The sequence below is a fragment of the Aspergillus heteromorphus genome (assembly GCF_003184545.1).
Source record: "Aspergillus heteromorphus CBS 117.55 chromosome Unknown BO70scaffold_1, whole genome shotgun sequence".
In the NCBI taxonomy this organism is placed as follows: Eukaryota; Fungi; Ascomycota; class Eurotiomycetes; order Eurotiales; family Aspergillaceae; genus Aspergillus; species Aspergillus heteromorphus.
The window spans coordinates 2,497,761-2,523,642 of NW_020290406.1; the positions used below are offsets into that span (position 1 = coordinate 2,497,761).

A 25,882-nucleotide genomic window follows, 5' to 3' on the forward strand; every position below is an offset into this window, starting at 1 on the left:
GGTAACAAGAATGTGACGTGATGTGATATGATCTACCGGAGAGAGTTCTATACCCAAGAAATAACTAGGATGGGTAGATGGGTTGGGGTTTGGCTTGGCGGTGGGTGATGGATAGGTTAGGTTAGGTTAGGTAGTGCCGTAATGGTCGTAAGGGAGAGATGGTTAGTGTGGATGCTAAGGTATAAGGTGGGAAGAAGATCTTGGGTTTCTCTACAGTATACAGATGGACTTGTGTGTACATCTATCTAAGTATGGATGCAGCATGGAGTTGGAATGATACTATCTAAGTATCTAGATACTGTAGGTAAATAGGTAGGTACACAGTATGTATACTTACACGGCCTCCACTATACCATCCAGTCCAGTCTAGTCGGTATCAAAAATCTATGTCTGTCTGGCTGTATGCATGTAGGTAGGTAGGTAGGTAGGTAGGTACTCAACAACCAACCGGCCAGCCAACCTGCAAGCAAGCATGTACTAACCAGGATAACGCATGCATCATGCATGCAGCCCCGACACACATACTACACACACACACACACACACATACATACATAGTGGACACGGTATGTATGCACCCATCCACGAACTGATACAACGGCAGTCAAATCAGCGATCCCCACGGAGCGCGCCCATAACTTTAATTTACATAGGGATGGCGGTGGGTGCGGTATGCTGCCCAATGGATCGGGACTGGGATCAGGATCAGGATCAGGACACGATGTGAGATGAGGTGAGGTGATGTAATGCGAGATGTTCACGCATGCGGGTGGAGACTGGAGAAGTTGGCCTGAAGATTGGAAGTTTGAGGATTCTTGAGGAATTGAGTTGAGGGTGAGGATTCAGATTGACGGAAGGGGGCTTGGCGGTATGTGGTGTCCGTGTGCGGTGGGTGGTGGGCGGTGGGCTTGGTATGTTGGATTGGATTTAGCGTTGAGTAGGTGGTTGTTCTTGGCTGGATGAGGTGTTGGATGATCCGCGGTGACTTGGTGGGAATCTAGTCCAGCACTTGTTTTGTAGTATATGACGTCGAGGTTGGTTACAGATTTTCTTCTTGGTGGATGGAATATAGATGATATATGTTCCTCGGGGATATTTTGCAGATGGGCACATATATATCGTGCCCAATGACTAAGAAAAGCCATAGATAGATATACAGTATAGTAATGCATCGAGAATGGCAAGTAAATTCGCATTGGAATTGGCATAGCCTTTTTTTGCCTAAAGATATATCTAGTGCCGTATCTGCGCTGGTTGAACCCTATCAGCAAGTGCCTTTAGACACATCGTGTCATCTTTAGGGGTTCACCATGTCTTTTGACTAGGCTCCAGACTGGCCCTTTCAGATCCCAATTCAATAGATATCAGATGTAGACATTTGCTGAGCCAGTGCATGGCCAGGATATACCTGCAACTCGTGAAGCTTGTGCCTGTAGATATTGACACCATGCATCTTCCAAAGAGACAGCCACTGTCATTGCGTGTCAGTCAAGGCTCCAAGACCATAGGATAGGACCATCAATGAATCAGCCCGTCGAGAGAATCTGTGGGAGATAGCACACCTCTCCAACACACCATTACAGACTCCAGCTTGGCCGGAGGGACCGTCAGGAGACAAACCCGACAGCCTCATGCCCGAGTCTTCCACAAAACTGCGAGCGAGACTTCCTCAAAGCTGTGCTTCAGACATCTGCGGAGCTGTGCGCGACAGCTCAAAAGCATCATCATAGTCCTCGCCTCACGCGTATTTCCATCTTGAGGACTATCGAACCACTTGGCACAATCTAGAACGTAATCTTCATACCCACCGAACAAGGCACCAACGCCCCCGGCATAGACCTCTCAATCGCGAACTTGGCCCTCCAACCCGAACAGTGTCCCGGCAGGATAACCGCTGGATCAAGTCTCTTCAGATCTCTCACAGTGCTCTCCAGCTGCGCCGCGTCACTCGTCGCAAGATGGAACCCCCCGATAATCGCATGCAGAGGGACATCACCCCCCAGCTCATCGATAGCGTGTCGCGCGCAATTGACCACCCCGGCGTGACTGCATGCCGTGAACATGACGATGCCCTTTCCTGGATTGAGTCAGTAAGCACCCAACCGGATATACCAACTACCCCCCCTCCCCCCGGTTCGGTTCTGAACCCCTAACAGCTGCATAATGCGCCAGCATAAGTTGGAATGAAATGGAAACCCACCTTTCAGATTACACATCAAAAACCGCTCATCCGCAATACCCTCATCAGAGAACCAATCGCCTTCATCTTTATCGAACCGCATCCCGCCCCTCAGACCCATCTCATACCCCGTCCGCCGGGGAATCTCGCCGGACACGAAGAAGAAATCATCCAGAACCGTATGTCCGTCGTCATGCTTCTCCACCACACCCCCGGCCTCTTTCAGTTCCGCGAAGGTGGGATCTGCCTGTAAAGAGATGATATTCTCCCCGATAGCCATGCCCCGGTAGTCGGGACGGTCTGGGTGGACGTCTACTATCGGTCCATGACCATCGCCGTGGCTGTTGCTTGTGCTTTGTCGGGCGGATGTGATCATCTGAATTGCGCGTTGGAGACCGCCTGCCTCGCTTCTCTTAGTTATAGTACTTCATATATCCATATCACCTAGGTAATGCAAAAGAGGTTATATTGGGAAAAAAAAAACACACCAGAATGATCCCGATGCCAGTGTGATAACTGGACCAGTTCCACGGCTGAAAGGTCCGGACGGAGTCTCTTGACGTTCCGCTCCCAGGCTTCGCCTTCTGGTCCTGCGTCGAAGAGGAGCGTGTGTCGTTCTCCGTCTTTCGTGGCGGTCTGGAGTGGTGGTTAGCGGGTGAACCCATATCCTGTCCAGCTCACGTGGACACGAGTGATAAAAAATAGAGAGAGAGAGAGAGAGAGAAAGATACCACTAGAATAGACAGCCCATGTGCAGCGCAACAAATATCCTCCATCTGGAGCTCCCTTCTCGCGTCCCCTCGGTCGTGGATCAAGTGCGGAGAGTCCGTGGCCAGACTGCGCATTTGGCCCGTGACCTGCACGGTGTCTGGGGCGACGGGGGACATGGTGTCGAGCTCGTTGTCGATGATGATGGTTGCTTCGAGGGAGTCGATTTCTAGGAGAGTGGATGCCATTTTGTTGTGCCGCTGTGCTGCTGTGCTGTTGTGATATTGTGCTGTTGGGGGGTGGGGGGAGGGAGGGAGGGGTATGGATTGGGGGAGTTGATGTAGGTATATTGGTTGGGGTATTGATGGTGTTTGTTGATGTTGTATGGGGGTTGTTAGTGAATTCAGATGCGATGTTCAGATGAGCGCTCAGGTGACGCAGCTGGCATCGGATGCCTCAGGCTGCGTTACCTTGAGATAGTAGTTTAGTGTCACCATTGAGCACACCATTTGATACGCCTACGAGGTGTGAATTGAGCCGGAACTTCTAGAAGCCGTTGGCTAGTGCTGACTACACCGACTCTTCACCCGGCCACCGTGTCACTGTCACTGCCACCGTCACCGTCACCACCAAAGACATAAAGTATTGCACACATTCATTCGTTTAAACGTTATATACATCACAGCAGAAACATGGTGTATGGTCAGCAAAGGTAAGGCTCATGTCTAGTCTAATGCTCTCGAGCAATGACTGTAAAGGACGGCATCAAATCAAAGGCACGGCTTCTATCCAAAGTGCGATGAACCTCACGGACGGCAGACGGCGCGGCGTCTCGGGCTGTGGCTGGTCGGAATCTGCCTCGCCTCCAACAGACTGTCGGTCAATCCGACGGACGCGGTCGGCGCGGCTGGACCCGGACGATCATGCATCCAGCTCTTGCCACGCGAGAGTGCCGGTGCTGGGTAGGCGAAAATAGGAATAGGGGTAGGTGAGGTGGGAGTCCAAGATCCCAACCGCTTACAGGCCAGTCTTGCCGAAGATCTCGGCGAGCTTGTCGACGTCCTCGGACTTCTTCTGCGAGACCGTCTCGTTCTCGGCCAGTTCGTCATCCTTGAGGAGCTTCTCGGCCTTCTCTTCTTCCTCTTCCTCCTCCTCCTCCTCCTCTTCCTCCTCCTCACTCTCCTCCTCCTCAAGCTCGTCCAGCTCGTCAACTCCCCACATCTCCTCCGGGTCGTCATCCTGACCGTGCTCCTCCTTGCGGGCCTCAAGAATCTCCCGCAGCTCAGTCACATTGTTATCGTCCTCCATGAAGATGTTACCGTTCAGCTCGATACGGCGCAGGGAAGGAAGCGCCGTCTTCGTGGCGTGGAGGAACTGCTTGACACCCTCGGCGGTGATCTCGTTGTACTGAAGACGCAGAGTCTGCACCTTCTCGTTCTTCGCCTCCGCCAGAGCCTGCGCGACCTTGACACCACCGCGAGCGGAGAGCAAGCAGTCGCTCACACCGAGCTCACGCAGGGAAGGCCAGCTGGACACGACACCCGCGAGAGCCGTAGAGCCCATGACGGTGAAAGTGTTGTCCTGCAGGTCGACGACCTCCAGGGCACCGCAGTGGCGAAGACCCTCCTTCAACAGCAGCGAGATACCCTCCTGACGGATTCCGTTCTGTGTCATCTTCACCGAGCGCATGCCCGCGGCGTGCACCTCGTAGGCACGGGCCCAGGCGGCCATACTGCCGTTCTCCAAGCGGTTGCGCCCGCACACGATGCTCTCGAGGAGAGGCACCTCCTTGCCCGCGGCACGGGCCTCCTCCTTGCGCTGGGCGAGCTCGGTGAGCGCCTTCGCGATGTTGGAGCCGGCCTCCGGGCCCATACCGTTGTTGTTGAGGATCAGGTGGCGGAGGGGGGTGTGGCGGGCGAGGAAGTCGACGAGGGGCTTCTGGGTGTTGGCGCCGAAGGCATTGTCGGACAGGTTGACGGTGTGGAGGGAGGTGATCTCGAGGAGGGCGTTGAGGAGGAAGGTCAGCGCGGCGGGGATTTCGCTCAGCAGGCGAGAGGTGAAGATGTCGGCCAGCTCGGCCACCTCCAGGCTCTTCTGCGTGGATAGCACGGCGGCCAGGCGCTCGCAGGCGGGGACACCCAGGGTGTTGCCTCCGAAGCGGATCTCAGTGTAGTCGGCGCTCTCCAGGAGGGGCTGGATGTGGGACTCGATGTCGGCGGCGGAGTCCAGCTTGAGGCCTTTGCCCTCGAGCGAGAAGATCTTTGGAGGGGCCATGGCGGGGTAATTTGGTAATTTCAGGGGTAGGGATTGCACGGTGCGAGAGGGAAGGATCGTAGATTATAAACGTCAGTAGACGTGGATATGGTCACGGTAAACGGGGGAGGCAAACGGAGGAAGAGGGAGATAGAAAGACAATGAACGTGGGAGGCAATGCGTGGGTTGAAAGGAAAGGGGAGGGAGAAAGAAAGCGAGAGGCAATAATCAATCCCACTTGTTTTGGCTTCCCTGACAACCGCGCCTCTTCATTCCCAGAAATTTCCCCGACCGCCCGCCGCTCCGCCCGCCCACAGGGACCAGTTATGCCGTTCCTGGCCATCGCGTCATTAATCAGCACGTTTTGCGCATGCATCGGAACACTCTCACTTACTCTCTCTCACCATTATTCTCATTCTCATTCTCATTCTCACTCTCACACTCGCCCTTCCTCTCGCTCTCCTCCTAGTCACTCATTCAGTGCTCATCTCCCCTTCCTCACAATGTCGTGGTTGTTCGGTTCCTCCAAGAGTAAGCAGCCAGCCAGCCAGTCCCATACTTCCGCATCTACCCATGCCCACCCCTCCTCTATCCTATCCTATCCTACCCATAATATTCTCTCACCAATCCTATAAACAAATTGAATACCCTGCTAACAATCAATTCCCCCCCAACAGCTGAGAAGTCTCCCGCCCCCACCGAGGCCCCCCCCGCCGAGAAGCCCAAGGTACGTCCCTGCTAGCAATCTACTTTTCCATACCCTCCACCCACCTCGCGGATATGACACGGATATCTGACAGCGAACTTCTCCTACCTTAGCCCTGCTGTGTATGCAAAACCGAAAAGACCGCCCGCGACGACTGCATGCTCTTCTCCAAGACCGACGACCCGACGCAGGAGTGCAAGTCCATGATTGAGCAGTACAAGGCCTGCATGGGGGGATATGGGTTCAAGGTCTAACTAATTCTTCGACTTCGTCTGCTTGATCCTCCGAGTATGATTGATCGATGACAAACTATCCGTTCGTTGGACTGGAATCCGCTTGAGATCCACCGGATTGAATTAAATGAACATAGACCATACCGTGTGTCTGATTGAGCGTGTGCAAATATGTCTGGTTCTATCTGGTGTTGGGGAATGAAATAGGGTTGGTCTCTGGGTTATGAACTGTATATTACTATTGCTTGTTGATATATTATTGTTGCTCCATCTAATGCGTCGGGGCTATCTCTTCTCTCGTTTTGGCAATCGCAAGGAATGTAAAATTGTTTAGTGGTATTTAGTATCTTGGGAGAGATGTGCATGGTATAGATAGATGGATGATGGATGATGAATGATGGATAGACGGATAGATGGATGGATGGGAATGAAGGCTGAAGCAATCGCTTTTGTCTTTCACCAGCTCACAAGCATGGGCCGTGCGAGGTTGCCCGAAAGGCAGCGCAGGCCGTCCCGATCAAAATGGGTATCATATGAGAAACGAATCGAATTGTATATTGGAATGAATTTGAAAGCACCCACCCGCACCCATTACTGGTTCTTCTTGTCTGTCTCGTCCGCGGCCTTCTGGTCGATCCGACGGCATTGCTGGATCAACTTCCAGGCACACCACAGATAGGCGATACCGAACCCTCCCGCTCCGATCAGGGCGTTCAGAACCACCCACAGGTCTGGTTTGCCAGGGGGAGGTGCCACGAAGGCCTCGAGCACGTGCCACGCGATCATCGCGAGGTAGAAGCAGGCGTGCAGGAGCTTGGTCAGCACGTGGAGCTCGGCGCCAAGGGTGTTGTCTTCTAGGGAAGCCCGGCCGCGGAAAATTTCCAGAGAGGTGGGAGGGAGACCCAGCAGGAAGGCCCAGAGGAGGGTCATAACGAAGTAGGGCACGCGGAGCTCATCGCGCGCGAGGAGAGGGAACATCGTCCACGAGCCAAGGATGTTGGCCCATCCCACCCACGCGCGGGTCTCCTTGCTCAGGCCCCCATCGCCGGCCAGGAGGAGGGTCATGGGGAGCAACGGCAGTAGCACGCTCTTCTCGTGCACCTGGAAGGAAAACAAGAAGAAGCCCCAGGCTACGCTGGACAGGGCTGGCAGGAGGAGCGAAGCGCGCGGGTGACGGAAGATGATGGCGCAGGGAGCCAGGATCGATGCCAGGGTGGCACCAAGGGACATCCGTTGGAGCAGGCTGGCCTCAAACCGATGCAGCTTGTAGAACGTGTGGATGGCGCACCAGGCGTTTGCGACCTTGTCCTCGAACAGACCGCGGGCAAAGGGGAAGACGCGGTGGATAGTTTGCGCTAGCTGGAAGGCGACCGCGTACAGCACGGATTGCTTGTCCAGCTCCACCGGCAGCAACTGTAGCAGCGGAGGCTGTGGGGCCGCCGCCAGAGTCTCCCGCGCGTCCGCACCGGTCACTCCGAGGATCAGTGGTAGGAAGAGGACCACGAACGCGACGGCGGTGACGAGGGAGATGCAGAGGAGGCGGATGATGTGGATCTTGGGGAAGATACACACGCCAAGGAGAAAAGCGAACATGATAGGGGCATAGTACAGCGCCATCTGCTTGAACCCGAGGGCCCCCACGAAGAAGATGCACGCCCAGAGCATGCGTCCGGCCAAGATGGCATCCAGGCTCGCAACCACCAACCCCAGCATCACCGTGTTGTATTGGAAGTGACCGTGGTCAATGAGGATGGTAGCCGGCTGGAGGAGGATCGCGACGAGAGCAATGGAGGCGGACCAGACCGGCACGTTTTGCGTCCGGGTGTAGCGACGCAGGAAGTTCACGACGGCCGGGATAAAGATGAGGTATTCCGAGGCGATCACCGTCCCGCGCATGAAGACCTTCAGGAGGGGGTCCTCGAAGCCGCGAGACTCGTCCAGGGCAAACCATGCGGGGTCGAAGAGAGAGCCACTGCTCAGTCAGATTATGCAAATGTCAGATGCCACGGGAGGACGTACAGTTTGCCTAGCAGCCAGCTGTGGTAGGCAGTCAACGGCGGGTAATCCAGGCCCCAGTACTGCAGATCGTACAGGTACCACTTGGCCACGGGCAAGTGGATTGTGATTTCCATCCAATGTCTCTGCGCCTCGAAATCACCATGCATCGGGGGTACCTGGAAGCCTGGTCTGATCAGTATCTCCTGTTTGAGCGCATGGAAGTGCTGGCTGCATACCGGAGTATCCCCACAGACTGACAGCCCATCGGAACAGGCCCACGGCCATCAGGATCAGAGGCAGCACCAGCCATTGGGAGACACCGGCCCGGGCAGACCACAAGAAGGACACCAGGGGAAAGGCCGGGGACGCTTTGCCGTCGGTCTCGACGATGAGGGAGTTGTTGGAGCCGGTGAAAGAGGAGGGGAACTTTCTCTTCTTGCGGGGGCGGTAGGAGGACGGTGGAGGGGCCATGGTGAGCAAGGAGTGATCAGGCTAAAAGCAGCCCATGGATTGCGCGCAATTGATGGCGGATGAGGCGGGAATGGCCGAAGGGAGCTCAGGAGTGAGGAGTAGTATAGTAGATAGTAGGTAGTGGTGAGTGGTCAGTGGTCAGTGGTCAGTGGTGGACAGACTGACGGGACACTCTGGTTCCAACGGGTCGCGTCGACCAATGGGAAGCCCCTCCGGAGTCAGTCCCCGTCGGGTTAGCGCCGAAAGCAGTTCCCCACTTAGTTCCTGGTTTAGACCACAAACAGTGGGCGGTCGGACTGTTGATTTTTTTCTGCCAGCCTCCAGATTTTTTTTTTTTTCTCCAGTGCCTTATCAGAGCTCCCCCCGGCGCGGAATTTTCTTCTTCTTCTTTCATCTCATCCATCCTCCCCTTTCCCCTTCTTCCATCCATTTTTATCTCTTTTATCCCTTACTCAGTTCCGTGGGCTGTATCTTACTAGGTACACTTCCAAACAGACATCTTGTGGGCTTATTACCTTGAGGGCTGTGGGCTGTAGCATACTCTCGTGGGTTTCATATCTTAGACGGTAGCTTCCCTGTCGTCTCGTGTGGGCTTGAACACTGTCCGTTGTGGGTTACCTGTGGGTATTCGTCAAACAAATCGGGTGATTATTGTGGGATTCTTGCCGCACTTTGCAAACTTTTTTTTTTGCCAACCACGTGTTGTTAACTTGAATCTGTTGGTAATCCTTCTTTCCTTCTTCCCTTCCTCCTCCAACGTCCCAACTAATCATCGCTCTGATAGATCAAAATGTCCAAGACCAAGTCCGTTTCCAAGAAGGGTGCCGAGAAGGTGGTTGACAAGTCCGTGAGCAAGGTCAAGGATGCTGGTGTGACCAAGGCCGCCCAGTCTCCCAAGGCCAAGGCCAAGCAGACCAAGGATGACAAGAAGGATAAGAAGAAGAAGAAGGAGCCCACTCCCAGCGAGTCCTCCGAGTCCGAGTCCGACAGCGACGAGGAGATGAGCGACGCTTCCTCCAGCAGCGAGAGCGAGGAGGAGAAGCCCGCCAAGAAGGCTGCCAAGAAGGAGGAGTCCAGCGAGTCTGAGTCTTCCGAGTCTGAGTCCGAGTCCGAGGAGGAGAAGCCCGCCAAGAAGGAGACCAAGAAGGTCGCCAAGAAGGAGGAGTCCAGCGACTCCGAGTCTTCCGAGTCCGAGTCTGAGGAGGAGAAGCCCGCTAAGAAGGCTGCCAAGTCTGAGTCCGAGGACTCTGAGTCCGAGTCTGACTCTTCCGAGTCCGAGGAGGAGAAGCCCGCTAAGAAGGCTGCCAAGTCTGAGTCCGAGGACTCCGACTCTGACTCTGACTCCGAGAGCGAGGAGGAGGAGAAGAAGGCCGAGAAGGTATGTTACTATGATCCCTCCTGACAACCCGATACTAATTGCGTTCCAGTCTTCCGACTCTGACTCCGACTCTTCCGACTCCGACGCCTCTGACTCTGAGGAGAGCGAGGAGCCCAAGAACTCCAAGAAGCGCAAGGCTTCTGAGGAGGCCGAGCCCACCCCCAAGAAGTCCAAGACCGAGGAGGCCGGTGCCTCCGCCAACCTGTTCGTTGGCAACCTGTCCTGGAACGTCGACGAGGCCTGGCTCACCCAGGAGTTCGAGAGCTTCGGTGAGCTCTCCGGTGTGCGTATCATGACTGAGCGTGAGACTGGCCGCTCTCGTGGGTGAGTTTACCTTGTATTTCTCTGACTGTTGATGGAATCACGCTAACCCGCCTCAGATTCGGCTACGTCGAGTTCACCAACGCCGTCGATGCCGCTAAGGCCATGAAGGGCAAGAAGGACACCGAGATTGACGGCCGTACCATCAATCTCGACTACGCCACCGGCCGTCCCGCCAACAAGGACGCTGGTGACCGTGCCCAGAACCGTGCCCGTAGCTTCGGTGACCAGGCCAGCCCCGAGAGTGACACCCTGTTCGTCGGCAACATCGCATTCGGCGCCAACGAGGACTCCCTGCACGAGCTGTTCGGCGAGAAGGGCAGCGTCCTCGGCATCCGCCTGCCCACCGACCCCGAGTCGGGCCGCCCCAAGGGCTTCGGTTACGTCCAGTTCTCTTCGATCGACGAGGCCCGTACCGCCTACAACGACTTGAACGGCGCTGAGCTCAGCGGCCGTCCCCTCCGCCTGGACTTCAGCACCCCCCGCCAGAACGACGGTGGCCGTGGTGGTGGCTTCGGTGGTGGCCGCGGTGGTGGCCGTGGCCGTGGTGGCTTCGGTGGCCGCGGTGGTGGTCGTGACGGTGGCCGTGGAGGTGGCCGTGGCCGCGGTGGCTTCGGTGGCCGCGGCGGCGGTGCCCCCAACAAGGCCCGCGGTGGTATCCCTGAGTACAAGGGTACCAAGGTCACCTTCTAAGGGTTTGGTTGATTTCATGAAAACTTGAATTGTTCGGCACGGGAGTTCATTTGGGATGCGACTGTAAACCATGTGGGTTGTTTCTGCTGACTGTTTTCCGGCACCTGAAAAAGTTTCTCTTTGCATTGTTTTATTATCTTTTCCCAGCTATCCATAGTTGATGACGTAGTATGATCATCTAGGATAGAAACCATTAATGAATGGCTATGACCACATTGATTTATTTTATACACCACAGTTCACCACACTCACTATAGTTCCTATAGGTATATATCCACTCTGTCCTACCGTCACTACCGTAACCCCCCAGCCTTTGTTACTTTGTTCTTTGTATCAGTTGGACCAGCCTGATCGGCTTCGTGTTGCGTGCCGGGAGCCAATGCGAGCACGCGACGGGGACGGGCCAAGTCAGCAGGCGGCGGGGGGCTGCCGGGCTGATCAGGCCTCGTGCTCTCTTCACTGACTCTCCCTCCCTCCTGCTCTTCTGCGCCTCTCTTCCCCTTTCCCTTCTTCTTCTCTCTTCTCTTTCTCTCAACCCAACTCTCATCTCATCGCAGTCACTCACACGGCTGGACTGACTGAGCCTGTCACTTTCCTGTCCCCTTGCGGGTGTGCTTCATTGTAACCCCTCGAGCGATCGCCTCATACTTCTGGCTGATAAGATAATCGTCAACCTAATCCACGGGTCTCCATCGGTCTCCATCGTGCTGCAGATCCAATCGCCATCTCTCTTCCATCTCCTCTCCTCCCTATTCAACCCCGCCCTCCCTGACCGCTCTACTTAGTACTTACTCCTGCCTCCTGCCTTCCTGCCTTGACGGTCCGCCTGCATTCCCCGTGGCCTGAGATCCGTCTCCCCACCGCTGCTTGACCGTGACCGTATTTATTCCCCTGCCTCCTCCACCCCCTCCCTCTTGCTCGTGCTCTACCCCTCCCCTTCTATTCTATCTATATCTATATCTCTATCCCTATCTGTATCTACGTCCACATCATGCAACCCAGCCACTATGACCTGCTGGGTCAGGTGCAAGACGACCCTCGATCCCTCGCGCGAATGACGCGAGATACCCATCAGCCGCCGCGCGAGCCTCTCTCCCTCCACCACTCCCGGTCGCCTGCTGCTGGCGCGCCCACGAGGTCCGAAGGTGCGTCATCCTGGTTCTGCTCCCCAGATATCTGCCCTACGCGGTCCTTTCTGCAACCCCCCCCCTGCAGATTCCATCCGATCTGCATCTACCGCCATATTGTTCCCCTCCTAGCAGTACCCCTCTTGTACCACCACCATGTACTCACTCCGCTACTACATAGACTCCTGGATCGAGGTCGCCTCCCAGCCCTCTTCCTCCTCCCTGTCCTCCGCCGGGACCTGCGACGACATCATCACCACCGGCCTGCGCGTCGAGCAGAACAGAGGCACTCCGTACCACCGTAGCCGCCGACGACGCCTGCAACACCTGGCCGCCGTCACCACCGCCGAGGTCGATTACTCGTCTCGCGAACAAAGCAGTAGTCAGGATGAATATGAGGAGAGTGAGAGCGAGTCGGACCGCATCCTCAGCAGCTCCAACGAGGACATGGCCCGTCCAACCTTGGGACGTCCATTCCTACCACAGCCGGCTCCTATCTCTCCCCTGGACGAGGCATCGACCGACGATGACGACGACAACTCCACAGCCCTAGGCATGCGCATGGCCTCATCCCCCTTCGTCCCACAACCCAACGTTTTCTCCCACCCGCCCGCATCTCAGAACCCCTCTTGGACGCGGCCAACGGAGAGACACCGGCCCCAGCCCAGCGAAGTGTCCAACTCCAGCCGCCGGACCGCGATCCGAAGAGACTCCCAGGCCAGCATCCGCTCCGCCCGTAGACCTTCCCAGCAACACAGTCCCTTCAGCATGATTTCCCCATCTCACCACGCAGACCACGACGCCGCGCTGCGAGCCAGTCTCTCCACCCTCCTTTCCTGCGCAGCTGCCGCGCGCGGCTTGCCCAAATCAGACGCCCAACAACAATCCCAACCCCAACAACCCGGTCCATCACGGGGCCACCCGTCATCCTTCCGCCTCGTCTCCGAGTCCGTCGCCATGGGCGAGGAAGTCTGCGAAGAAGAAGACGACGAAGAAGGGGAGGAAGAGATCACACCCGGGACGGGCGAGACGCACGCCCCCACTCGCGCCCCGCGGCTAAGACCCACCCCGCCGCCGCCTGCCCCTCGACCCAGCCCGAAGCGACGATCCAGCCCCTCCTCCAAAGACCGCAGCCATGCCTCCTCCGCCAAGAAGAGCCGACGCGCCAGCACGGCGGACTCAGTCACCGCCACTCCCACCATCATGACCTGGGTGATCAGCGCCGGCGTCGTGGTGCTCTTCTCCGCCATCAGCTTCTCCGCAGGCTACGTCCTCGGCCGCGAAGTCGGCAAGCTAGAGGCAAACAGCACCACCGGGTTCGGGTCCGTGATGGCCTCCGACGGGGGCAGTATCCCCAGTCGAGCCTGCGGCCAGGAAGCCGTGCGCGGCGGACTGAAGCGCTTCCGCTGGGGATCGGGGACGTCTGCATCGGGCATTATTGCGTGATTTTCTCCCTCCCTCTTCCCCCCCCCTCACATACTCACCCCATCTATCTATATTTCTTTCTTTCCAAATAGGATATGACATGTCTTGACGATGAAGACGATGACAATGACAATAATGGCATCTACGGGATATGAAACCATGTGGATTTTGATTTGGATTCTGGATTCTTCTGGCGTTTTCTTCTTTCATTTCCTTTGTTCCTCTCTCTCCCTTTCTCCATTCTTCCTTATGTCCCCCCTCATGATATGTTTCGTTGGTGGTGGCGCCGGCGGCGGTGGATTGCATGCATCATAGCTGGTTGGTTCACTTCCATTGGTCTGGTCTGGTCTGCTCTGTTCGGTCTAGTTGATTCCTCGGCATGGACCGGACCATGACCATAGACAGGACCGTGAGCCGTGAATCATAGCCATGATGCCAGAAGAAAAGTAATCTATGTATCTATCTGGGCGGGAGGGCGTTACATTTATTTTTGTGTGGTTGTTTGTGTTGGTGTTTCTGTTTCTGCTGGCTGGTGTGGATAGGGAGTTCGGTGTTGTGTTGTTTTGTGTTGTGTTGTCTTGTCTTTTCTTGTCAGTAATACCCATTTCTTCTCTCCTTGCTACCTAGGTATCACTACTATGTACTAGGTGGGCAGGTACTATAGTTAGTCAATGTATGCTTGAGTACATATGTGAGCCCCATCCAATAAGATCTCATTTGTAACAGTAGATATAGATAGTACCATGAGACAGCCTTATAGCATCCCTGTAACAATAATGAAGACAGGGATAGGATAGGATAGGATGGAATGGGCTAACCGGACATCATACCCGACATCGGATGATCTAGATTATGGCTCATGATATCATCACACATATTTTTATCTATACCACACCACACCACACCCTCGCTCCTTTCCACAGAATCATCACATCTCTAAATCATCCCTCCTCCTAAACTCCACCACCGGCCCCTCCGCCGACGAAGTCACCCACCCCATGAACTCATAGTCACAACCCCCTTCCCTGCCCTTCTCGCCTACCCCGTTCCCACTACCACAGGAACACCCCGCTCCAGTTCCATCTCCAGCTACAGATGCCAACCTCATATCGAACCTCCATAACACCCTCGCAATGGCAACATTCATCTCCACCCACGCCAATCTCCACCCGACACACGACCTCGCGCCCACACTAAACGGCGCGAACCCCATCCCCGCGCGCCTCACTTTCTCCTTTCCTATCTCAGTATCCTCATCCATCCACCGCAGCGGATCAAACTCATCCGGGTGGTCGAAGTACTCCTCGTTGCGATGGATCGTGTAGATTGATGTTCCGACTGTGGTGCCAGGGGGGATGGGCTCCCCGTCGACGAGCAGACCGCCGGGTAGGACGGTGCGCGGGGGTGCGCTCGACACGGAGGGGGCGAGACGCATGGATTCGTTGATGCAGGAGCGGAGGAGCGCGGTTTGGGGGCATGTCAGGAGGGTGTCTGTGCTTTTCTCTGCTTCTGCTTCTGTTTCCATTTCTGTGTTTAGGGTTGTGTTGGAGAAGGAGATGGAGGCTTCGGTGGGGAAGAGGGTGCGGAGGGTGCGGGTTAGATTTGCTAGGTGGGTGGGGTGGTGGAGGAGGTAGTGGATTACAGCGCTTATAGCTGTGGAGGTTGTGTCGGAGCCTGTATTTATAATAATATTGTATTAGAGTCGATTGTTCGTTCGATATGAGGGGAGGGATGGGATGATGGAATGGTTAGAGGAGACGCACCCGCTGCTAACAACAGCATGGACTCAACCCACAGATCCTTCTGGGTGAACTGCAGCCCGGTTTTCGGGTCGACGGCGTTCATCAGCGTGTAGAACATGTCCTTCTTTTTGATGTCGTTGCCCAGTTGGGCGCGGGCTTCGGCGCGCTGGCGGACCCAGGCACCTGCCGCGATGATGTCCTTGTATTGGTTGGCGAGGAGGATGGTGTCGAGTTTGAGTTGGAAGAATTTGGGTTGGATGAGGCCCTGAGTCAGTTAGAGAGGGCGGGTCAAATTGGGGGAATGAGACTGGAAGCATACCATCATACTGCGCTGGGCGATCTTGCGGACCACAGATGGGAACCACCGCATCTCGCTGGAATGGAGCATGTCAAAGTCCTCGCCGTAGCAGAGATCACTGATGACGTCGAAGGTGAGCCAGTCGCATGTCTGCGCTATATCCTTGGGCGCAGTCCAGCCTGTCATGGCGTTTGATTCTGAGCCGAGTACGTCGACAAAGTCGGAGATGTTGTCGAGGATGCGGTCTTCAATCTCCTTGAGGCTTCGTTCGGTGTATACCTGGGCCATGATGCGGCGCTTGAAGCCGTGGACACCTTTGTCGATTGTGGTGACCGTGTTGGGGGTGCAACGGCTCGCGGACAACGAGGCATATCCGTCGGATTTGCGCACGTTGGCCCGGACACCATAGATATCATTCATGGCAGTGGAGGAGTTGAAACAGAGTGCGTTGGGCCCGAAGCGGACCGTCATGCCTGGAGCGGTTACTCGAAGTCTGATGCCGCGAGATCCTGTACGTACCATATTTGTCGTGCCATTGGCGGTTCTTCTTGTGCAGATCTCCTCGCCATGCGTAGAATGTTGCATACCAATCTGTCAGGGCGGCTAGGCGTGGTCCTGGGTATTTGGCCAGAGGGTGGAAGAAGAGTCTGTATATGGCGAGTATGCAGCCCTGATTTGTCAGATTTGGGTGTTTGGTTAATGCACGGATCACGTACATAGAGTAAAGTTGCTGCTGTGGTCGCAGCCAAAATGTACAAGGTCATACTGAACCTGGATTGTATTTTTGTTAAGGGTATATCGACAACAGCAGCACTGGACACAGGGTTTGATATAAGACTCATGGGACGAAGCGAGCAACCCTGTTCTAAGGAGCCCCTGAGCCCCTCAGCCCCAGATCAAGCGCATGAGGAAAACCCATCCCGCGCAGAGAAGGTCTGTGGGACTCGTGGCGAGTCATTGTTGTAATTATATAAGACATCCAACTTGATATTTGACAATGGGAGAAGCAGAGATCTGCAAGGCGCATAGTGCTTCTTATCGCTGTGACGCAACACCCAAAGTACGATCCGGGCCAATCCTATGAGGTAGTAGTGAGCATATCTCAAATGGAATGTGATAGATCGATCGAGCCACTGCAGGATACACGCCAAGATCGACGTGGATCAAGATACTGGTGTGGGAACTGGGAACACTGGTTCGTGCCGTCCGTGGCAAGAAGCGGGAACCTGATCCACCTCGTGGCTGCTCTGTACGTGAGTTTGATAATCGTCACTGCAAGGCCAGAGAGCGAATGATGAAATATTTGAAGGCGATACTGAGATGTTATCAGTACTAAGTCAGTACTAAGGAATTAGCATGGCCTCCAAATTGCTGCCATGTTCTGTATGTCAGACACATGATGTGTCAATTGGTATGTGCAGCCAGCGGAACCAAGATTGGACCCACGATCAGCAACCAGCTCATCCATTTCCCGCTTCGGGTAATTGCCAGCGGTCCGGTGAGCTGGAGATGGACCCTTCCTGCCGATATTATGGGGCTGTAGACCGCTATGAGGTCAGCCCGAGATCTGAGACTCCCTCGAGACTGTAGTTGACGGTGAAGGTGCCGCTGGACTTAGAACACTCATCCTTACTAAGGGAAATATTCTGGGATAGATCAGTCTGGGTTTGTCCCTTCGCATAAGCCAGAAAATAGGGAAGCCCTGTCACGCTGGATAGAGCACTTACAAGTTTCCAGTCTGACCCTCTCCTCAAGATGTCATTCCCTTTCACCATCACAGAGCATCTCATCGATGCCCAATACATCCGAGAATACCCTCGAGCCACGACCATTCAAAATGCACCCTTGAAGCTCTGCATCAAACAATATACTCCGTTCGACAATCCTGAGCCTCAACCTGGTGATCTCACCATCGTCGCCGCTCATGGAACAGGTTTCGCAAAGGTATGACCATGTGTTTGCACTATATCATGGCAATTTCTCAGAAAGATATAGGAACTCTATGAACCTCTCTGGGAAGAGCTTTATGCACGAAGCAAAAAAGAGGGATTTCGCATCCGCTCCATCTGGATCGCTGATGCGGCCAATCAAGGCGCCAGTGGCATCCACAACGAGAACTATCTGGGAAATGACCGTCAGTTATATTAAGATAATTCTGCATATCCCCTACTGACAGTATCAGCATCATGGACCGATCACAGCCGCGACATGCTGCTCATGATCAACCAGTTCCGAGACAAGATGCCCAGACCTATCATGGGGGTAGGGCATAGTGTGGGCGGGACACAGCTGTACGTACTCCGATAAAAAGAACTGGTAGTTACTAAGTGATTGCAGAGTCCTTCTCTCGGTGATCCACCCCCGGCTATTTACCTCCCTCCTGCTGGTCGAACCATACATCATCGACAGCAGCCTTGATGGAAATGGCCCGCATCTCGTGTTCATGACCGCAAAGAAACGCGACACATGGCCCTCGCGGGCTGCGGCAGCGGAGAAAGCGCGCAAGTATCTCCGGTTCTGGGACCCGCGTGTGCTCGATCGCTTCGCCCGATGGGGATATCGCGATATTCCCACAGTAACACATCCTCAGGAAAGCCAGACGATCGACTCAGGGCGGCCTGTGACGTTGGCCACGACGAAATATCAGGAAGCGATGATGTACACCCGTGCTAACCCGCGTCGCCACCAGCAGCTAGGCCTGCCCGATGAACACAACAAGAGTGAGAACGATGGCCCCAGTCCACCGCACGACCCACTATTTTTCCCAGATATACTTGGAGGGTTACTTCCTAATCAGCGAGCGTATCGACCGGAGCCAATTCTGGCAGGGAGAGTGTTACCGTATCTTCGACCATCAGTGCTCTTCCTGTGCGGAGCACAGAGTCCACTGAGCAAGTCTGGGGCGCATGTTCGCATGGCGAAGAGGACGGGTACCGATTTTGGAGGGAGCGGTGGCATGAACCATGGCCGAGTGAGGCATCTGTCGATTGAAAAGGCTGGGCACACCCTGCCCCTCGAGAAGGTTTCCGAGACGGCAGAAGAACTTGGGCCGTGGATCAAACAGGAGCTGCAGCAATGGAAGGAGGACGAGCGGCGCATTGCTGAGGGATGGGAAGGGTTGTCGACCCGGGAGAGATCTATGTTCTCAAATGACTGGAAGAGGGTGGTGGCGGAGACGATGAACGAACCGGCGATCGAGAAACTGTCGAAGTTGTCGAAGTTGTAGTGTCCAGAAGCGGAAGGCGCCATCAACAGCAGGTGCTGTGCAAGGTATATCACCTGACACCTATCTACTCTCTATATAGCTCAAAAGAAAAGCATTCAGAATTTCTACATCCTCCCACTATCGTAATTGAATTGATATTGCTAGTGAGGAGATTTCATTACTATAGCACGATCCAGAAGGCGATCGAGGATGTCAGTCTTTCTGGTCACCGTGTTGGCTTGTCCCATATACAATGTCAAAGAGCTGTATCAAACAGTCCATATGTGACATGTAGTCTGTCTCTAAGTTCGTCTACCATAATCTGAGCCGACAGAGACCAAAGAAAGTGTATGCATCCTGAAATAACAAGAGCATTTGCGAAGCGAGATAAGACTTCCACGTCATACTCCTCCTGTGCTCTTCTTATATAACCCGTTTGTTATTCATGAGCGCCCAGAGGCCAGCCCTGACACTGGACTCGAAACCCAACTTTGACTCATATTTGCACCGGACAGCTTAGCTTTCGTGCTGATCAGCTTCCTTCTATGACCATGGTAGTGGTAGATATTCCGATACAGGTTTGACCGGTACTGATCGGTTAGTTAAATCAACAGTAACTGATGTTCCTCCACTGCGCATCCGCTTGAAACGTATTCGCGGTTGTGGCCATCTGTAGCCAGTTATTCTATTGTGTTAAAAATGGTCTGACTCAGATCATCTCCAGCCGCAGTACTTCCCCTCCATGCTGGACCATGACGTCCGACCTTTTGTATGTGCCGTAGGACTTCATGAAATAGAGAGCCTCCACCGGGGCCCGAGCCAATACAGCCTGGGGCAGTGAGCGTAGTATTGGGCAACCAGCACTCATTCTCGAATCAGTCGAGCTCTAATAGCTTTTGGACACCGGTTTTATTCTGGTGTTTGGCCAAACACGAGGACGCATTGACGAGGCGCAAATGCAACTTGAGTTCGGCTGCAGGAGCCTGGAAGAAAGCAAAACGCAGTATCGTTGCAGAGTCCGACGACGCGCTGCTCAGGTCGTCGAGGAAAGTCAAGACGACCGATCTTAAAACCTGGAAATCATGCAAGACAAAATGCACGTACAGGATGGTGTTTAATATAGAGTGTGTTGCTAATGAGGTGTCTTGCCATGATGAAAAATCCAGGGCACATTTTGTTGTCATGACTGCCCGCTTTTCTGGATCAACCATTCGTATGTTACAAATGAAACAGTGAGCCCTGTAGAGAGGGATATTGTTCAGGGTTTCTCTTCACGATATATGACTGAAGGTCTGATCAAATCCTTAATGCTTGGACGATACTTCTTTTCTGTTGGGGTTATTCAATCCCAGCACATCTTCTCAGTTCAAAGCAGGCACTCAGGTCGCAAGGACAGCCTTCTGGTATCCGTGTCGTTGGTTTGTACTCCAAGGTAACAGTTAGGCGATTTTGTCGTTCGATCTTCCCAAACCTGGAGTTTGCATTCCGAGAAGACCTTCTCCTGATGCTGACACCTGTGACTCTTCTGTCAAGCGTCTGCTATAGTTGTTCGTGCTTCCTAAATGCCAAAGATCTCGTATATAATAATCCATGCATTGAGCTCGGGTGATTGGAGAGATCTTCCTTCTGTCGGATAATTCGGGGACATGTCCATGGCGAGCAGCGGATGGGTTCGGCATGTAGTGCGCTCCCCCATTGCGAAATTGCTGTGCCAGCTATTACATCGCATCCCTGGTCCAGCGCCCCTGGTCCAGCTGATCTTCTCAAGGTCATGATACTCTGAGTTGTCGGGTTCTTTTCCTCGTGACATTTGTCGCGTACTGCACGCGACCAGATGGCGGCATCGGGATATATGATCTTCGCTGGCTTCGATCGCCTGTGTCACTGGGCTGGACGCTCTCCAACATCCTTCACAGATAAGTAGTAAATTACCTGGTTCGAAAAGGATTATAGGGTGTTTATAGATGATCGCCCGTCGCCTTATATCTGCTATCACGTCCCCGTCATGTTTTCACACTGGCGAGACCATGCTCGCCCAAGAAAAATATAAATGGCCATCATAGCAATGACGAGTAATGTCCTTTGGTCAGTGTGGCGAATATTGTAGGAATCACCATACACCCAAGAGGGAGTTTCTAAGATCTGAACTCGGACGTTATTGGGTACGTGGTGGCTAATCTGTTGACGATAGACGCAATTCTCCAATACTGACGCATTCCTTACGGTTTTTTTTTCAGAATGACTCAGTTGATGATAATGGTAAAAATGATAGGCTATATACCCTGGAACTTCATAGGCAGATCGAGAAGGCCAGGTGATATATATGTAAATGGATATAAGAGGTAGACTGTAGTGTGGAGGAGCACAGAGGAGGTAAGGGGAAGAGAAGGAATTTCTCTCCTTTTATAGCGTGGCTTTCATTCATTCATCGGGTTGTGTTTGCTTGAATGAATGGAATAAAGGTACATCGTGTTAATGCATGGCAGATGCGGTGAAAGCAAAGTGAGTTGGGTCGTAAGCGATGTCAGGAGTATGATTTGACAACCCGAGGGGTTACTACGATTGAGTGGTACCCCTCAATGGGCAAGATAGTAAGCTGAACAATTGTTAGTTGGCCATAGAAACCTGTTCTGCTAAATCAATACGGACTCCACTGGCATGAGCCGATTCATATCCCGGCCAAGATAAACGACACCCACTACTTCTATCTTTTGAACATGTAGATTGATAAATTACTCATCATGATACACCTCTGCTATACTTTTCCTTGCACCCCATCTATCTCGACAAAGCAATATCATCAATTCTCATGATCATCTTCACCGTCTCTGCAGCGAGCTCAATCGCGCTGGTGCTCACCAGCAGAGGCTGCAGGATGTTCTCCTCGGTGATGTCGTCCTTCACACCACCACTGCGGATGCTGACTCCGGCGTTGTGCTGGCCCTGGGCGTGGCGGTGGCGCAGTTCGGTCACCACCTTGATCGAGTTCAGACCAGCGTTCTCAGCCAGCGTGGTAGGGATGACCTCCATGGCGTCCGCGAAGGCCTTCCAGCAGATGGCCTCCGTGCCAGTGAGCTGACGAGCGCGCATGGCAAGGGTGTGAGCGATCTCGACTTCAGGAGCGCCACCACCGGCAATGAGGGCGCGCTTCTTCACCAGACAACGAATGACACAGAGAGCGTCGTGCAGGGAACGCTCAGCCTCGTCCAGGATGAGGTTGTTGGCGCCACGAGCGACGATCGACACGGTCTGGTTGGCGCCGGTGGCGGGGGCCTTGATGCCGGTGAGCTTCACATAGCGAGCACCGGACTGCTGAACCTCCTCAACCAGGTCAGCGGTACCCAGCTTGTCCTCGGTGAAGGACTCGACGTTGGCAACGGGCTTGCAGCCCAGACTCTTGCACAGGAACTCGACCTCGTCACGCTCGATGTCCTTGACCACCAGGATCTTGAGGCGAGAAAGGAAGTGGAGGGAAAGATCGTTGACGGCGTCACGAAGGATAGACTTCTGGATCAGGAGGACGTTACACTTGGTTTTTTGGATCTTCTTGACCAAGTTGAGAAGGTATTGGCGCTCTTCCTTGAGGATCTTATCCATCTGGCGGTAGTCGTTCACGACGATCTGGTTCTCCATCTGCAGGCCAATTAGTATCCAGATCGGTCCGAGGGAGACCGGAACATACGTCAGGCTTGGGAGGGCTGAGCTGGAACTGGATCAGACCTATCCGGGCCTTCTCGATTCTGGTAGGACCGCCGCTGCTCTTGATCACCTGCTGGTTCAACACCAAGCCATCAACCATCTCACTGTCCTCAATGGTACCGCCGACCTTCTTCACGATACGGATGTTCCGGAGATCCACGTTCTCGGCGGTCTTGGGGTCGACGACCTTCAGCACGGAGTCGACGGCCATCGGGCCGAGAAGGCTGGAGTGCTGGGCCACAATTTTCGAGGAGAGGGAGGTGGAGGCCGCTTGCAGAAGGGTAGAGCGGTCGGTCAGGTTGATGGGGCGGGACATGTTGTGGAGGATCTCGACGGCGGCGGCGGCGGCTCTCTGGAAGGACTCCGAGATGACGGTGGGATGGATACCCTTGGACAGCAGTCGCTCCGCGGCACCCAGCAGGCTACCAGCGATCACAACAACGGATGTGGTTCCATCACCAGCCTCAACGTCCTGAGCCGCACTGAGGTCGACCAGCATCCGGGCCGCGGGGTGCATGACGCTCATATCCCTCAGCATGGTGTTTCCATCGTTGGTCTGCGGGGGTTAGCGGGGTCGGTAGGTATACGGGGCTGGGAGCGTACAATGATCGTGTTTCCTTTGGGCGTTTGGATCTGGAACTAAGTTAGCAATAGACCGCTATTAGCAGGCCTCATCTTCCTACCATCTTGTCCATGCCCCTGGGTCCCAAAGACTGCACAGTGATTAGCCCCTCACTTGTCATAATGGAATTGTCACACGCGTACGGTTCTGATGGCATCGGCAACGGCTGTTTCCAATTAGCATTCATTCCATTCGATCGTCCGAGAATCCCCAAGATCGACACATACCTCTAGCAGCCAAGATGTTGGACGTGCGCACTGCCATTGGCTTCTCCTTGTCCTGGCACTCTATCAGAAAACGGCCCACACACTCGCTCCGGCAAAGGGCTCACCTTGAAGGAGCCGGTGCTCGGGGCACCCTGGGAAACTGCCGTCGCCATGATGAATGTGGCTACGATACGGACACCGTAGGGAGTAGGGAGAAGAGTCGGGGAAGAATGAGGGGGGGAGGGGAGTGAGGCGAGGGGATCCAGAACCTGGAGGCGGCTCTGGGAAATTCTGCGGTGTTGCGTTTTGGGCGGTGTTGCTGCTGGGCTTGGCGGCCACTAGCGTCGACAGCTCGAACCGCAACAAGCTGAGCTCACCACCACATCACATCACTCTTCCATCTCCGACCAAGCCCATCCATCACCACGTCTTTATTGTCTCTCTGCCTCCCATCCCCCTCCTTTCCACCATCCAACCGCCTGACGAATCTGCACCTGATCTGGTGATTTCCTCCTTTCTTCCCTGCGTCTCGCCACACTCCCATCACCATGCCTAGCGCCACGGGAGAGAACTGGGAGAAGTACAAGAAGAACTTCGCCGATGACGAAGAGCCAGAGAAGAAGATCACCCCTCTCACAGATGAGTAGGTAGCCCGAATGTATCGGTCGGACCGACCGTTGCGTCGCCTGTCCGGATGCTGACACGAACTAGGGACATCCAAGTACTGAAGACCTACGGCGCCGCTCCCTACGCCACCGCATTAAAGAAGCTCGAGAAACAAATCAAGGACAGACAAGCGAGTGTAAACGAGAAGATTGGCGTCAAGGTATTATTACATCGTCGCGTCGTCCGGAACGCCCACTGACTGCTTAGGAATCCGATACCGGTCTTGCGCCTCCACACCTTTGGGATGTTGCCGCGGACCGACAACGCATGGCGGAGGAGCAACCGTTGCAGGTGGCCCGTTGCACAAAGATCATCCAGGACGAGAAGGACTCGGACAAGAGTAAATATGTCATCAACGTCAAGCAGATTGCCAAGTTTGTGGTCAATCTAGGGGAGAGAGTGAGTCCTACGGATATCGAGGAGGGCATGAGAGTCGGGTACGTGTTACTTCCATCTTTGTTTTGTCTACCGCGCCGCTGACTATCTGCAGTGTCGACCGGAATAAGTATCAGATCATGCTACCCCTCCCTCCCAAGATCGACCCCAGCGTGACGATGATGACAGTCGAGGACAAGCCGGATGTGACATACGGAGATGTCGGAGGATGCAAGGAACAGATCGAGAAGCTCAGAGAAGTCGTGGAGATGCCGTTGCTATCGCCGGAGCGTTTTGTCAACCTCGGTATCGACCCGCCCAAGGGAGCCCTGCTTTACGGGCCTCCCGGTACCGGTAAGACCCTTTGCGCCAGGGCCGTAGCCAACCGGACGGATGCCACGTTCATCCGTGTCATTGGTAGCGAGCTGGTGCAGAAGTACGTCGGTGAGGGTGCCCGGATGGTCCGCGAACTGTTTGAGATGGCACGAACCAAGAAGGCCTGCATCATCTTCTTCGACGAAATCGACGCGGTCGGTGGAGCGCGTTTCGACGACGGCGCGGGTGGTGACAACGAAGTCCAGCGTACTATGCTGGAGCTGATCACCCAGCTGGATGGATTCGACGCCCGTGGTAACATCAAGGTCATGTTCGCGACCAACCGACCGTCAACTCTGGATCCCGCCCTCATGCGTCCCGGACGTATCGACCGTAAGATCGAGTTCTCACTCCCCGACGTGGAGGGCCGCGCCAACATCCTGCGGATCCACGCCAAGAGTATGTCGGTGGAGCGGGACATCCGCTGGGAGCTGATTTCGCGACTGTGCCCGAACGCGACGGGAGCTGAGCTCCGCAGTGTTGCAACGGAGGCGGGCATGTTTGCCATTCGGGCGCGGCGGAAGGTGGCCACGGAGAAGGACTTCTTGGCGGCGGTGGACAAGGTGATCAAGGGCAACCTGAAGTTCAACTCGACGGCAACGTACATGCAGTATAATTAGATGTGCCCGCACGGGGTATTGCATGGCTGGATGGATGTATGATCATACTCGACGGTTCAGTCTACGGTCTATAATAGGATTCGATGATTATAGGTGATGCTGATGTAGCTGGTAGTTGATGTGTCTGGTAGTTGACGTAGCTCTGGTCATACAACAGCAGTACCCCTAGTCAATTCGGACCGATGTCATCGGGAGGTGATATTTCAATGTATCGACCAACTCCCGCAGCTCCCGCAACACTCCAACAGACCCCAGGCCGTGTTGCTCCGGAATTCTTCGCGGCGGCCGGTTAAAAGAAGCCCGACCACGTGCCTTGGCAGCCGCGGCCAATGAGGGCCGGCCGGCTGCCCGAGGTGATTACCACTCCGCAGGCGCTGATTGGTGCTTTCGGCCCCGGTCCTCCCCGTCGGCAAGTGAAATGGGCTTATGTCAGCCGGCCGTCTGTCTTCGCCAGAACCGACGATCCAAAAGTGCAGCTCGCAAGCACCACCGGCCTCACCTCGCTCTCCTCTCCCCGTCCCCGTGCTGCTGGTTTCCTGCACCCCCCAATCTCCCCTCCCTTCGGACCATTTGAAAGTGTTT

At 54.6% G+C, this 25,882-nt stretch overlaps 10 protein-coding genes across 10 annotated transcripts; 5 read left to right on the plus strand and 5 right to left on the minus strand.

Moving 5' to 3' along the window:
• Positions 1–1,290: 1,290 nt before the first annotated feature.
• BO70DRAFT_357936 (MBL fold metallo-hydrolase) lies at positions 1,291–3,182 on the minus strand. Its single transcript, XM_025542163.1, has 4 exons — positions 2,911–3,182; positions 2,668–2,815; positions 2,201–2,578; positions 1,291–2,077 (listed from the first exon to the last, which is right to left on the minus strand). The coding sequence occupies exons 1-4, from the start codon at positions 3,133–3,135 to the stop codon at positions 1,785–1,787; spliced, it is 1,044 nt and encodes a 347-aa protein (XP_025404533.1). The 5' UTR covers positions 3,136–3,182; the 3' UTR covers positions 1,291–1,784.
• Positions 3,183–3,535: 353 nt separating this feature from the next.
• BO70DRAFT_357938 (GTPase-activating protein RNA1) lies at positions 3,536–5,370 on the minus strand. The gene has a single exon (XM_025542164.1). It carries the CDS (start codon positions 5,159–5,161, stop codon positions 3,905–3,907), a length of 1,257 nt encoding a protein of 418 aa, XP_025404534.1. The 5' UTR covers positions 5,162–5,370; the 3' UTR covers positions 3,536–3,904.
• A 159-nt stretch (positions 5,371–5,529) lies between these two features.
• BO70DRAFT_357939 (copper metallochaperone COX17) lies at positions 5,530–6,387 on the plus strand. Its single transcript, XM_025542165.1, has 3 exons — positions 5,530–5,671; positions 5,818–5,867; positions 5,960–6,387. Exons 1-3 carry the CDS (start codon positions 5,644–5,646, stop codon positions 6,098–6,100), a joined length of 219 nt encoding a protein of 72 aa, XP_025404535.1. The 5' UTR covers positions 5,530–5,643; the 3' UTR covers positions 6,101–6,387.
• Positions 6,388–6,670: 283 nt separating this feature from the next.
• Positions 6,671–8,637, minus strand: BO70DRAFT_328182 (dolichyl-P-Glc:Man(9)GlcNAc(2)-PP-dolichol alpha-1,3-glucosyltransferase ALG6; the record flags this gene model as incomplete). The annotated part of the gene is made up of 4 exons (XM_025540730.1): positions 8,314–8,637; positions 8,099–8,261; positions 7,553–8,051; positions 6,671–7,468 (listed from the first exon to the last, which is right to left on the minus strand). Exons 1-4 carry the CDS (start codon positions 8,546–8,548, stop codon positions 6,671–6,673), a joined length of 1,695 nt encoding a protein of 564 aa, XP_025404536.1. The 5' UTR covers positions 8,549–8,637.
• A 279-nt stretch (positions 8,638–8,916) lies between these two features.
• Positions 8,917–11,167, plus strand: BO70DRAFT_357940 (putative nucleolin protein Nsr1). The gene is made up of 4 exons (XM_025542166.1): positions 8,917–9,266; positions 9,333–9,926; positions 9,976–10,250; positions 10,307–11,167. Exons 2-4 carry the CDS (start codon positions 9,339–9,341, stop codon positions 10,938–10,940), a joined length of 1,497 nt encoding a protein of 498 aa, XP_025404537.1. The 5' UTR covers positions 8,917–9,266; positions 9,333–9,338; the 3' UTR covers positions 10,941–11,167.
• Positions 11,168–11,709: 542 nt separating this feature from the next.
• On the plus strand, positions 11,710–13,684 carry BO70DRAFT_19485 (uncharacterized protein). Its single transcript, XM_025538535.1, has 2 exons — positions 11,710–12,085; positions 12,249–13,684. Exons 1-2 carry the CDS (start codon positions 11,932–11,934, stop codon positions 13,511–13,513), a joined length of 1,419 nt encoding a protein of 472 aa, XP_025404538.1. The 5' UTR covers positions 11,710–11,931; the 3' UTR covers positions 13,514–13,684.
• A 707-nt stretch (positions 13,685–14,391) lies between these two features.
• Positions 14,392–16,374, minus strand: BO70DRAFT_425464 (cytochrome P450; the record flags this gene model as incomplete). The annotated part of the gene is made up of 5 exons (XM_025547690.1): positions 14,392–15,145; positions 15,256–15,499; positions 15,554–16,005; positions 16,052–16,202; positions 16,249–16,374. 5 exons carry the CDS (start codon positions 16,372–16,374, stop codon positions 14,421–14,423), a joined length of 1,698 nt encoding a protein of 565 aa, XP_025404539.1. The 3' UTR covers positions 14,392–14,420.
• A 913-nt stretch (positions 16,375–17,287) lies between these two features.
• BO70DRAFT_403130 (toxin biosynthesis protein) lies at positions 17,288–18,758 on the plus strand (the record flags this gene model as incomplete). The annotated part of the gene is made up of 4 exons (XM_025547029.1): positions 17,288–17,476; positions 17,528–17,666; positions 17,715–17,823; positions 17,870–18,758. 4 exons carry the CDS (start codon positions 17,288–17,290, stop codon positions 18,756–18,758), a joined length of 1,326 nt encoding a protein of 441 aa, XP_025404540.1.
• A 2,757-nt stretch (positions 18,759–21,515) lies between these two features.
• Positions 21,516–23,437, minus strand: BO70DRAFT_367814 (chaperonin-containing T-complex subunit CCT4; the record flags this gene model as incomplete). Its single annotated transcript, XM_025544589.1, has 6 exons — positions 21,516–22,370; positions 22,420–22,992; positions 23,040–23,069; positions 23,120–23,205; positions 23,286–23,337; positions 23,390–23,437. The coding sequence occupies 6 exons, from the start codon at positions 23,435–23,437 to the stop codon at positions 21,516–21,518; spliced, it is 1,644 nt and encodes a 547-aa protein (XP_025404541.1).
• A 215-nt stretch (positions 23,438–23,652) lies between these two features.
• Positions 23,653–25,400, plus strand: rpt1 (proteasome regulatory particle base subunit RPT1). The gene is made up of 4 exons (XM_025542167.1): positions 23,653–23,907; positions 23,976–24,090; positions 24,138–24,367; positions 24,421–25,400. The coding sequence occupies exons 1-4, from the start codon at positions 23,813–23,815 to the stop codon at positions 25,298–25,300; spliced, it is 1,320 nt and encodes a 439-aa protein (XP_025404542.1). The 5' UTR covers positions 23,653–23,812; the 3' UTR covers positions 25,301–25,400.
• The last annotated feature ends 482 nt before the right edge of the window (positions 25,401–25,882 follow it).